This window comes from Trichechus manatus, unplaced genomic scaffold (assembly GCF_000243295.1).
Source record: "Trichechus manatus latirostris isolate Lorelei unplaced genomic scaffold, TriManLat1.0 scaffold00170, whole genome shotgun sequence".
NCBI lineage: Eukaryota > Metazoa > Chordata > Mammalia > Sirenia > Trichechidae > Trichechus > Trichechus manatus.
The window spans coordinates 5,643,088-5,655,822 of NW_004444106.1; the positions used below are offsets into that span (position 1 = coordinate 5,643,088).

The 12,735-nt window shown below is 48.6% G+C and overlaps 1 protein-coding gene across 1 annotated transcript; it reads left to right on the plus strand.

Annotated features, from left to right (window-relative positions):
• The first annotated feature begins 6,133 nt into the window (after nt 1–6,133).
• SERPINE1 (serpin family E member 1) lies at nt 6,134–12,427 on the plus strand. Its single transcript, XM_004386746.1, has 9 exons — nt 6,134–6,191; nt 7,208–7,473; nt 8,122–8,355; nt 9,070–9,264; nt 9,855–10,053; nt 11,162–11,262; nt 11,374–11,460; nt 11,873–11,956; nt 12,272–12,427. The coding sequence occupies exons 2-9, from the start codon at nt 7,209–7,211 to the stop codon at nt 12,307–12,309; spliced, it is 1,203 nt and encodes a 400-aa protein (XP_004386803.1). The 5' UTR covers nt 6,134–6,191; nt 7,208; the 3' UTR covers nt 12,310–12,427.
• Nucleotides 12,428–12,735: the final 308 nt, after the last annotated feature.

Consider the following 12,735-nt stretch of genomic DNA (forward strand, 5'->3'; position numbering starts at 1 on the left):
AAAAAGAGAACCTACAGACTGGGAAAAAAATTTTGGCTACAGCATATCTGACAAGGGTCTAATCTATAAAATCTATAAAATACTTGAATATCTCAACAACAAAAAGACAAATAATCCCATTAAAAAATAGGTAAAGGATATGAACAGACACGTCACCAAAGAAGACATTCAGACGGCTAACAGACACATGAGGAAATGCTTGTGATCATCAGCCATTAGAGAAACACAAATCAAAACTACAATGAGGTACCATCTCACCCCGACATTACTGGCACTAAAAAAAAAAGAAAATAACAAATGTTGGAGAGGTTGCGGGGAGATTGGAACTCTTATGCACTGCTGATGGGAATGTAAAATGGTACAACCATTATGGCAAAAGATATGGCACCTCCTTAAAAAGCTAGAAATAGAAATACCATACAATCCAGCAATCCCACTCCTAGAAATATATCCTAGAGAAATAAGAGCTGTCACACGAATAGACATACACACATCCATGTTCATTGCAGCATTATTCATAATAGCAAAAAGATAGAAACAACTTAAGTGCCCGTCAAAAGATGAATAGATAAGTAAATTATGGTACATACACATAATGGAATACTATGCAACGATAAAGAACAATGATGAATCCTCAAAACATCTCACAATGTGGATGAATCTGAAGGGCATTATGTTGAGTGAAGTAAGTCAATCACAAAAGGACAAATATTTTATGAGATCACTATTATAAAAAAATCAAGAAAAATTTACTCAGAAAAAAACAATCTTTGATGGTCACGAGGGAGGGAATAGGTAGGGAGAGAAAATCACTAACTAGACAGTAGACAAAGTGGTAACTTTGGTGAAGGGAAAGACAACATACAATATGGGGAAAGTTAGCACAATTTGACCAAGGCAAAGCCATAAAAGCCTCCTAGACACGTCCAAATACCTTGAGGGACTGAGTTACTGGGGCTGGGGGCTGGGGACCATGGTCTCAGGGAGACATCTAGATCAACTGGCATAACATAGTTCATAAAGAAAATATTCTACGTTCTACTTTGGTGAGTAGCATCTCGGGTCTTAAAAGCTTTCGGGCAGCCATCTAAGATACATCTATTGGTCCCATCCCATCCATAGCAAAGGAGAATGAAGAAAACCAAAGACACAAGGAAAATATTAGTCCAAAGGACTAATGGATCACATAAACCACAGCCTTCACCAGCCTGAGCCCAGAACTAGATAGATGGTGCCCGGCTACCACCACTGACCTCTCTGACAGAGACTACAATAGAGGGTCCTGAACAGGGCATGAAAAAACAAATAGAACAAAATTCAAATTCACAGAAAAAGACCAGACTTACTGGTCTGACAGGGACTGGAGGAACGCCCGAGACTATGGCCCCCAGACATCCTGCTAACTCAGAGCTGAAGCCACTCCTGAAGTTCACCTTTCAGCCAAAGATTGTTGTTGTTAGGTGCTGTCCAGTCGGTTCTGACTCATAGCAATCCTGTGTACAACAGAATGAAACACTGCCCTGTCCTGTACTATCCTCACAATTATTGCTATGTCTGAGCCCATTGTTGCAGCCACTGTGTCAATCCATCTCATTGAGGGCCTTCCTCTTTTTTGCTGACCCTCTACCTTACCAAGCATGATGTCCTTCTCCAGGGACTGGTCCCTCCTGATAACATGACCAAAATACGTGGGACAAGGTCTCGCCATCCTTGCTTCCAAAGAGCACTCTGGCTGTACTTCTTCCAAGACAGACTTGTTCACTCTTCTTGCAGTCCACAGTATTTTCAATATTCTTTGCCAACATCATAATTCAAGTGAATCAATTCTTCAGTCTTCCTTATTCATTGCCCAGTTTTCGCATGCATAGCCTAAGATTAGACAGGCCTATAAAACAAACGATAACACACGTGAGGAACGTGCTTCTTAGTTCAATCAAATCTATGAAACTAAGTGGACAACAGCTGCCCCAAAAGCAAAGACAAGAAGGCAGGAAGGGACAGGAAAATGGGACAAAAGGATACAGGGAACCCCAGGTGGCAAGGGGGAGAGTGCCGACACATTGCAGGAATTGCAATCAATGTCGCAAAAAAATTTGTGTTTAAGTTTTTGAATGAGAAACTAATTTGCACTGTAACTTTCACCTAGAGCACAGCAAAATTCCTTTTAAAAAAAAGGTTAAGTTTTGCCTGAAAACACATAATCGACAAGTGTCAGATCCCAGCCTTGAAGACAGGTCTCTCTGATCCTATGGCCAATGTTTCTCCATTTATTGCGCCGTCACTATGGGGCCTTAAACACATTGCTTAACCTCTCTGGACTGAATGGCCCTCACCTGTAGAAGAAAATGCTTCTTACAGCCTTTCCCAGCTCTGAAACCCTATGATATAGTGAGAGGAAAAAAGCAACTGTGTATAAGCATGGGCTATGTTGGGGACATTATGGGGGCTTAAAGGGAGCCTGGAGCCCTGGTGGCGCAGTGGTTAAGAGCTACGGCTGCTAACCAAAAGGCTGGCAGTTCAAATTCACCAGCTGCTCCTTGGAAGCCCTATGGAGGAGTTCTACTCTGTCCTATAGGGTCGCCTATGAGTCAGAATTGACTCAGAGGGAGTGGTTTGATTTTTGTTTGTGTGTTTTGTTTTTAAGGGGAGCCTGGAGAAGGCAGAAAGGAGAGGGTTCTGGAGGCAAAGGTAGGGAAAGTGCAGCAGGGAGCTGGTGGGAGGAGGGTACCCTGGGCAGGCAAGGCCTCCCCGCTTTGGGCTGTTCCAGGGCCAAGGATTTAGAAGAAAGAGGTGGAGTACTCTCCACAGCCTCTCTTCTATGAGACAGGGAGAGGTCAGACCCAAACACAGGATATTTTTGGTGCTGTGTTGTTTGGAGAGCAACCAGGCCAGAAATAGTACTTTGAGTTAGCAGGACCCTGCTGACCCACCCCCAGCTCTCCCAGTGAAATCACCAAAATCAGGAGCCTTTTCCAACATTCCAGGGAGCCTGTGTAACTGATCCGAGGCAGCTCTCTCTTCCCAACAGGAAGGCCTAGAGCAGAATATTTGACTGTAAAAGGAATTCTGGAAGATGGGAGGAGAGGGAAAGAGGGATTGAGTCAGAGAGCACAGAAAAGGGGGGAAAGATCTCATGTGGCATTGAGTAGAGGAGAAGGGGGGAAGGAATGGGAGGTAAACCAGGAATCAGGGGAAAGTCTCAGAGAGGGAGTCTCAGAGATAGAAGGGAAAGTGAACATGAGGATGGGTTCAGGCCTTCGGGAGAGGCAAAGGAGAAGAAAGAGGAAGAGCAGAGGGCCGTCAGGAGGGCAACTCAAGGGCAAGAGGTGATGGGTGGAGGGAAGACTGTGGTGGTGCTGAAAGCCCAAATTGAACCAAGGGCCCACCGGGGGCGTAAGGATGGGGGTGGGGAATGGTCATGGAAAGAGTGAGTCTGGTCTCATCATGAACCACTTGCTGCGGGGCGGATGGAGACAGCTTTCCCAGGTGGCTGGAACTAGAACTTCCCCCCAAAATTCACAGCCCTGTAACTCACCCTCTTCTCTCTGACGCTCTGGTTATCTCTAAACCAGCATGCCAGATATTACAACAGCAGGGACTTTTCCCTTTCTGTCCCTTTGACTTCTTACAAAAGAGCCAAGGCTTTAATAAGATAACGGGTCATGGCATTAGTTTGGGGTTCAGGAAAAGGAGGGAAAGTGATGGTGCCTTGAGTCAGGCTGGATTCTGAGAAGGCTGTTGCAGCAAGGTCTGCTGGGGAGCATGTAGAAGGCCTCGTCTGCAGGGGGTGGACAAGGTGGAAGCAAGGCTATCTGCAGAGAGGAGTGGTAGGAATCGTGGTCAAGAGTGATTCTAGATCATCTAGGTGGCCCCAGCTCTACCAACTCAAAGGAAAAGTCAGACACTTCAGCCTGGGAGCCAGACACACTAGTTTTCACTTCAGTTTCTAGCACACACCCACCATTTTCCCACAAGTCTCGCTCAGTCTGGGAAAAGATCCCTTAGTAAGCCAGCCCCTTCTGTTTCTCCTTTGGGATTAACTCCAAAGTAAAGTGTGCCGCCCCGCCAAGAACATAGAGAGCTGTGCCCAGGCTTTCCTGTGCCCAGGAGCTGAGTATCTTTTCTGGAAAGGCTTCAGGCCCATCCATCAAGTCTGTGAGCAGGATGGAATTGGTCACTGCCTGGCAGGGCCCAGGCCACCTACAGAAAGCAACCAGGCTTTTATGGCTGAGGCCTGGTAAGAGGTGGGTAACAGACTCCTGGAATAACAGACCAAGGAAGGGACCAGGACTCAGCTCAGGTGGCTGGAGAAGCCAGGGGTTGAGGCACCTTCTGGAAGCCACTTCTAGCTGTGTCTAGAGACAACGCTCTTCCAACTCCTTAGGGCTTGGTGCTCCAAGTCCAGACTCCCAGATCCCTGTCCCCTCTGACCCCTAAGGACAGAAGGTAAGGTACTGGGGCATTTCTGGAGGTAGGAGCTGGACTTCTGTCTTCATCCTAGAGGCTGGGACAATTACACCTCATGGTAACCACTCGCTTGGGGAATCCAAACCGCAATTAAGAAAAGGAAAAAGCCATACAAGCTGCAACTGCACAGGAACAGTTCTATAACATGTGTGTGATCCTAACTTTCCAACAGAGGTTTCCCCTTCTCTCCCGGCCATCCCACGCCCACCTCACTCCCAGGGGCAATGGAGAAAACAAAAGCTGAGGCAGAGGAAAAATGGGAAAGCTGTTCAGCTGTGGTTACCCTTGGTATCTGTTTACCGAAAAACTCCAAAACAAATACCCTGATGCTACCACCCACTTACACTTCCTGTGAGTCTGCTTTCAGATGTCTCTATGGATACTCCTGCTGGAACCCCACAACCTACACAAAGCATGACAGAGTGTGGACCCCAGGACCACTTATACCATCTCCCCTCTCAGGATCCTCTGGCACCCCCAGCCACCTCTCCCTCCCAACATCCAGGCCACACAGCCAAGGGTCCCTGACCCAGCCAAACTTCCAATGCAAGAGTCCTGTCCTACACACTCAACTCTGGCCCGTTTCCACCCTCTACAGAACACACTGCCCACTCTGCACTCCTACCTGAAAACAAACCCGCCGTGCACTTGCCCTTCCCTTTCTCTTCCTGCTTTCCTGCTCCAGGCCTCCAAGTGTCTGTATCTGCAGGAAAAGGATAAGACACAGCCTCTCCCCGGTCACGGCAGGCAGCTCAAAGAAACAAAACTTTTAGGTTGGGTTCCCAATTTCTTGCAAAGGCTTTACCCTGATAACCCCTGGTCTCTTTCAGCCTCCACCGCCCCGCCTAGTGTACCTCAAACGCCAGCCAGACGGGGCTGTTGCCACAAAAGATAGCTGTCAGGGCACCTCGGGAGTCTGGACACGTGGGGGAGTCAGCCCTGCATCATCAGAGCCCGTGCCAGGCAGACACATGGCAGGGGAGAGGAGAGACAGGGAGTCCTCATGTCCTAGACTGTCAACATCCAGACATTCACAGGGCCCTCTGGCCACTGCGATGAGCCAAGAGGAATGGGGTGTTCTTTCCTGGAGGCTGGCTCGGGCATGAGTGGAATAGTGGAGGAAAAGTTGGCAGGATCACTAGCTTCTTTGATAACTCAGTTACCCATTTTTCCAAGGGAGAGGGAAAAAATAGAATTGCTTTTCCCCAAGCTGAGCATTGGGGAAGGTAATGCCAAACACTGGGCATTTCTGGCTGCCTGGCACTGCCAGGGTCAAGCTGGCAAAACATCAGAAAAGAGAGGGACAAAGGCAGAGGGTGGCAAAATCAAGGGAAGCCCTTTGGCCAGGACAATCAGTGTTTGCTCAATTTCCCCGGGGCCCTCTTACACACACACACACACACACACACACACACGCCTCAGCAAGTCCTGGAGAGGGCGGTGCCGAGGGGGCCCGGCCAGCTGTGCAGACAGACTTCCAGAGCCAGAAGGGGGGTGGGGCCAAAATATGAGTTAGTCTACTTCCTGCCCACATCTAATATAAAGGGAGGCACAGCCCCAGGAGCAATTGCATCTGGCTCAGGAACCAGAGGCTGTTAGAGGAGCTACGCCCCACTCCAGCAGCTGGCACCCCATCCAGAGCAGGAGCGCCACAGCTCCACAGCAGCCACAGCACAACAGCAGCAGAACAAACCTACAACCACAAGGCACTTTGAGAACTTCAGGTAAGAGAAGAGCAAACTTCCCCCATCTCCTATCTGGGACTTAAGCAGAGAGCTCCTCTCTCCACAGACTCCTTGGCCTAAAATCCCCCACCTTTCCTCTGTCTCCTCAGAGGGTCCCTGAAGACCTGTAGTCTTGAGCTAACTGCTCCTTAGCGGTGATTATAGGGGAGTGGGGAAGGTGGCCAGGCCGCACCAACAACCCTATCACCCAGAATCAGTAACCTTGACTCTCTTTGTCCCTCTCAATCATGACACTTCCTCCTTTCCCACCTCAGGAAAGGGGTTTTCATACCTGCTAACTTGAAGGGGGCCTTGGTGGTTGAGTGGTAGAATTCTTGCCTTCAATGCAGGAGTCCTGGTGGTGCAGTGGTTAAGTGTTTGGCTGCTAACCAAAAGGTTGGCAGTTTGAATCCACCAGCTGCTCCTTGGAATCCCTATGGAGTAATTCTACTCTGTCCTATAGAGTTGCCATGAGTTGGAATCAACTTGATGGCAGTGGGTTTGTTGTTGTTTTTTTTAATGCAGGAGACCCAGGTTTGATTCCCAGCCAATGCACCTCATGCATAGTCACCACTTGTCTGTCAGTGGAGGCTTGTGTGCTGCTGTGATGCTGGACAGGTTTCAGTGGAGCTATGGATCACAATGTTGTGCATGGGGTCACCATGAGTCGGACTCGACAGCAGCTAACAATAACAACTTGTTATAACTGTAAAAGCATTATAAGAGAATAGTTGTCAAAGTGTTGAGACTTAAAAAGCATCATGCAAATCAAAGATGTTTTTATAATTTATCCTCTCAGCCCCCTGGCGTGATAAAAATCAGTCGGAGACAGAATGGGCAGGCTCAGAATCTGAATTTATTATGCTTTCTTAATGAACTTTGCCCTTAAGTTCACCTGTCACCCACCAGCAGCAGACAAGGGGAGCCCTGGTGTATGGCTGAGGTGCCATCTCCCCTCCCCATCCTCTAGTCTTCTAGAACTATTCTCTCATCAGGTTCTTTCCCACTTGCTCTAGGATGCAGAGGTCTCCAGCCCTTGTCTGCCTCGCCCTGGGCCTGGCCCTCATCTTTGGTGAGGGGTCAGCCTTGTCCGAATCCCAGGCAACCCATCTGGCCACAGACTTTGGTGTGAAGGTGTTTCAGCAGGTGGTGCAGGCCTCCAAGGACCGCAACGTGGTTTTCTCACCCTATGGGGTGTCGTCAGTGCTGGCCATGCTGCAGCTGACAACGGGAGGGAACACTCAGCAACAACTCCACGCAGCGATGCAATTCAAGATTAATGGTGAGAGATGGGCACTGTGGGCACCGGGAGTGGCACAGGTTTCACAGGGCAGGGGTCCCATCAGCCAGAAGTAAAGGTTTTCACCAAGTTGAGAAAAGGCTGGCTCCGGCTTGGCCAAGCTATCTCATGTACTGCTATGATACTGGGACCACCTCTTTCTTCAACCACACCCTGCACCGCTTGGCCCTTGACCAGTCACAGGGTGTACAGGCCAGTGGATTTGGTGTAAAACACCTTTGTATCAGCATTTATTAACTGCATGGCCTTTGACAAGTTATCTAACCTCTTTAAACCTCAGTTTACTCATCTACAAAATGGGGATAATGAAAGTAACTTATATAGAGAGCTGCTGTAAGGAGTAAATAGAATGATGCATGTGAAATGCTTAGCATCACTATTACTATTAGAAGAAAAAAATTAGGGTTCATGAGAATATTCTAACCCAAAGGAAGGACTAGAACCTGAGACTTTTGAGGAAAGGAGGAAGATGTGGAAAAGGGAGTAAAGTCTGGAAGGAAATCTCCCTCTAGAGACCCCTTGGGAGGAGGAGAGACCCATGCATCTGGCAGAGTTGGGGCCTCTCACTGGGGAAGTCAGCCCTCACTCAACAGGAGCCTAAAGCGTCCTATCCTCCTTCCCTCGGCACAGAGAAGGGCGTAGCTCCTGCCCTCCGTCAGCTGTACAAGGAGCTCATGGGGCCATGGAACAAGGACGAGATCAACACCGCTGATGCCATCTTCGTCCAGCGGGACCTGAAGCTGGTCCAGGGCTTCATGCCCCACTTCTTCAGGCTGTTCCGAAGCACGGTCAAGCAGGTGAACTTCACAGAGGTGGAGAAAGCAAGGTTCATCATCAATGACTGGGTGAAGACTCACACAAGAGGTGAGCCAAGGGCCTGCAAAGAAAAGGGGATTTGGGAACAAATCCAAGTAACCTAACTTCTCCCTTTCAGCATTCTCTTCTCTGTGGACTGAAAGCCAAGTGCTTTAAGAACCAAAGCATAATAGCTAGTATTTCTCATAATTAGGCCTTCTCATTAATCAACTCCAAGGGCATCCCTAAACAATGTTGTGGGAATTAATAAGAACAGCAATAACCAGGACAAGCAAGACTGCAGCTTAGAGGGCAAAGTAAGGGGTGAAATAAGGGAAGACTTAAATTTCAGAGTCGGATCCTGGATAGGCCCCCAGAACCGAGAAAGTGTGGTGAGTGGGAGGACTTTCTGAGACTCATAGGAGGATGGGACAGGTTGAAGGATTTAAACTCCCAGTCAGCCCCTCCCATTGGATCCCTTCAGCATACGGCCATTTGAGGACTAGGGGCTGAAGGGAATCATCTAAGAGAATGAAAACTATCTAGTCTCCTGATCAAGGAGCCCTGGTGGCACAATGGTCAAGTGCTCAGCTGCTAACCCAAAGGTTGGTTGTTTGAAATCACTCAGTGCCTCTGCAGAAGAAAAGACTTGATGATCTTTTCCCATAAAGATTACAGCCTAGGAAACTCTGAGGCAGTTCTACTGTATTAGATAGGGTCACTATGAGTCGGAGTCGACTCACAACACACAACAAGTCTCCTGATCACCTGGCTTTCCCACAGGCATGATCAGCAACTTACTTGGCAAAGGGGCTGTGGACCAGCTGACGCGTCTGGTACTGGTGAATGCCCTCTACTTTAATGGCCAGTGGAAGATGCCCTTCCCAGCCTCGGGCACCCACCACCGACTCTTCCACAAGCCCGACGGCAGCACTGTCTCTGTGTCCATGATGGCTCAGACCAATAAGTTCAACTACAGTAAGTGCAAGACCCCCTCCCCCAAGTCCTACAACTGCTGTACGTCATCCTTTGGGTCTCCTGGGGGACATCCCAAATGTTGTCTTCTGAGGGAGGAAGATTGCAGAGAATGTTCCCCTCTGAGGGAGAAGAAACTCTAGAATATGCCCCAGCTTTGACGAAGATTTCCCAAGTGGGAGACCCTGGGAAGAAAGTAGCTTTATCTAATGCAAGCTGAAGCTGAAATCCAGAAATTCCCTCAGGTCCACTTTGGACCACTTGACCCCAGCCTCATCCAAATGTGTTTCTAGTGTGATTACCTGGGGCCAAGAAATCTTGCTGGGGAAGATTATGTGGGAGCTGAGGTTAAGGGAATGTGTACTGGAAGAAATAAGTGGCTGGATGTGGGGGAGGAGAATGCAGGTAAAGAAGACCAAAAAGAGACAGAGAAACAAGAAGACACTGTGAACAAGCAAAAGAGAGATGGGAAATGGAAATAAACACACTGAATAGGGGAGCAGTGGGGATAGGGATCCCCAAAAGCTGGAATGGAGAGCTTTGCTTCCAGAAAGAGTAGAGAGGACAAGAGAGCGATCTTCATGTCTTTATAGGCGAGTTTTCCACCCCTGATGGTCATTACTACGACATCCTGGAAATGCCCTACCACGGAGATACTATCAGCATGTTCATTGCTGCTCCCTATGAAAAAGAGGTGCCTCTCTCTGCCCTCACCAACATTCTGGATGCCCAGCTCATCAGCCAGTGGAAAGGAAATATGACCAGACTGCTCCGCCTCCTGGTTCTGCCCAAGTAAGCCAGCCCCTGCTGTTGCCACACTTGCCAATGCCCTAATTCCCTCTTCTCTCCTCTTTCTTGGCTCCTGAAAGCACCACCCCATTAGGATTCCCAGAACCCTGTCATTCTGCAGGGCAGGGACATGTGTGGGAGGGTGATGGGAAATCTTCTACCCTGGGTTTGATTAAGACTCCTCTCATGGGCCCCTCCTCCTGTTTCTGCTGTAGGGCAGGGGGAGCTTTTGTAGTTGGTTCCCCCACATTTACCACCCTGGAATACCCATTAAAAGCCAGCCAAAAGAAGAACCAGAAATATGATGGAGGTGGGAGGCTAAATTGATCTAAATCCGTTTTTGGTTGCCCCTCATTCCCTACCCACCCACCCCCATCTCAAGTCAACATCCAGATGCTGGGAACAAAAGGAATCATTTCCACAGATGTAACAGCCCAAATTGCAGCTTCTAGCTGGGGTTTCCAATGGCCACAAAACAGATTTTTATATCTTTCTGCAGGAGCAAAGGGGTGGAGAAGGCTCAGGTTGGGAACCCTCTTACTATGCTTACCCCAAACTTCCAGGTGCTTACAATGCCAGGCTTGGGGAAAGAGGGATAGACACTTAGATGGTTCGGTTTCTCTCCCCCACCCCTCTCTCTAATAAAAAAAGAGGTAATTAGTCATCCCCCGGTGGGAAGCAGAAAGTGCCCCAAGCCTCTCTGCTTGAATCCTCTTCAGGATTAGCTCTCAAAAACACAATCTGCAGACCAGATTTTTGTTCAAATATCCTTCCTGGGAAAATTGCCCTTGGCCCCCCAGCCAGACTGAATAAAATTATGCTGAAACTACTGTTTTATTTGAGGAAAGTAATTAGTCATAGGCTTGAGGGGGTGGGGTGGGGTGGGGTGGCAGAAGAATGTTCATTAATATTAGAAATCTCTAGCAGTAAGAGACCTTGCAAACGGATCTCACAAAGCAGGCCTCCCTCTTCTACTTTCACATCAGTGTCCATCATGCCCGTCTGCCCGTGGGGAGGACTGGTAGGGGCTAGGGTATCCCTGGTTAGGAGGGCCAGGAGCTGTCAGAAAGAGGGGGCCGAGCTTCAGCTGCTTCCTGCTCCCGCCCTACAGATTCTCCCTGGAGAGTGAAGTTGACCTCAGAAGACCCCTGGAGAACTTGGGGATGACTGACATGTTCAGGCCAGAACGGGCAGACTTCACGAGTCTTTCAGGTAAGGGATTTTCCTTTTACTTTATCCCCCCCTTGGTGGACTGTGGGTCCCCTAAGAGGACAAAGGAACTTCTCTCTGAGAACTTATCGCCGTTGTACCCACCTGTTTCAGATCAAGAGCAGCTCTATATATCGAAGGCACTGCAGAAAGTGAAGATTGAGGTGAATGAGAGTGGCACAGTGGCATCCTCGTCCACAGGTGAGTCTGGCCCGGGTGAGGCTTTGGCCTTCGAGATAACCAGTCCCTGAACCAGGAATGAGGCAGCACGAGGCCCAGGCACTGCAGCCTTCTCCGAGCAGGCCTCTCTCCCCAGGGCAGTTCTTTCTTCCCCCGCTGGAGATTCTTGGCTTAGAAAAAGGCCTTTTCCCTGGGCCCCTATTCCTTCCCTTGATGGCTTCTGAGGTCCCCTGAATGTGAAAAACCTGCTTTGTTTCCATAGTGGGCAGTAAACTTAAGGAACCTGTTTATCTAGAAGCCCAAAAACAGTTTAGAGAAACGTTTATTTGAGGTTGGATAGCTGATAGCGCTCTAATCAAGCGACTGAAGGAAACCATCCAGGGCACCATGGCCAATGTTCCTCTGTTCTAAGACATTGTGTCTTCTCTTCCAGCTGTTGTGGCCTCAGCCCGAATGGTCCCTGAAGAGATCATCATGGACAGACCCTTCCTCTTTGTGGTTCGGCATAACCCCACAGGTGAGCCAAAACCCCATGATGCTCCACAAGTTCTCCACTCATCATCCTTGTCTGGAGCACCAACCCAGACAGATGCAGACACCCCTCTCTGGCCCCAGGAGGACTGTAGGCAAAGGATGCCTAACGTCCCTCAGTTATCCATTCTGTTCCACTTTCCTGTAGACAGAGTGCTGTGCAGTGAGACTGGACTCCAGTCCTGCCTTAGTCAGTAAAGCAGCTATGACTCCTGACAACTCACTTATCTTCTTGGGATCTCAGTGGGAGCTGCACAGTTTCTTCCAATCTAAACTCCCATGATTGTTTTTCCATCCTCAGGAACAGTCTTATTCATGGGTCAAGTGATGGAACCGTGATTCTAGGAAAAAACGCTATCATCTGGGACAGAACTGGAGATCAGAAAAGAAGAAACTCTGAAAAAAAATTTTTTTTCTTTTAATTACTCTTTCTGGAGAAAAAAAAGACATTTGCCTTAAAAAAAAAAAAATTTTTTTTTTTTCGTAAATCTTTCAAATCTGCCTCTTAGACCTCAGCCTCTCCCAGTGGAGGATCCTTCCCGAAGGGTGAGAAGAGGAACGTAGGGTAAAACTCCTAGTTGGAGAGCCTGGAAGAGAACTCGGAAGCATAACTCCTTGGAAGTCTCCCAAACAGACTCTAACACTCACAGGACCATGTGTACAACTGCTCCTGTCATCTTCCTGCCCACTCAGGTCTTCCGACCTGGTTCCCACTGAGACCCTGGCAGCGGGGAACCACAGGCTTACAGAAGCTTTTGTGTGCTT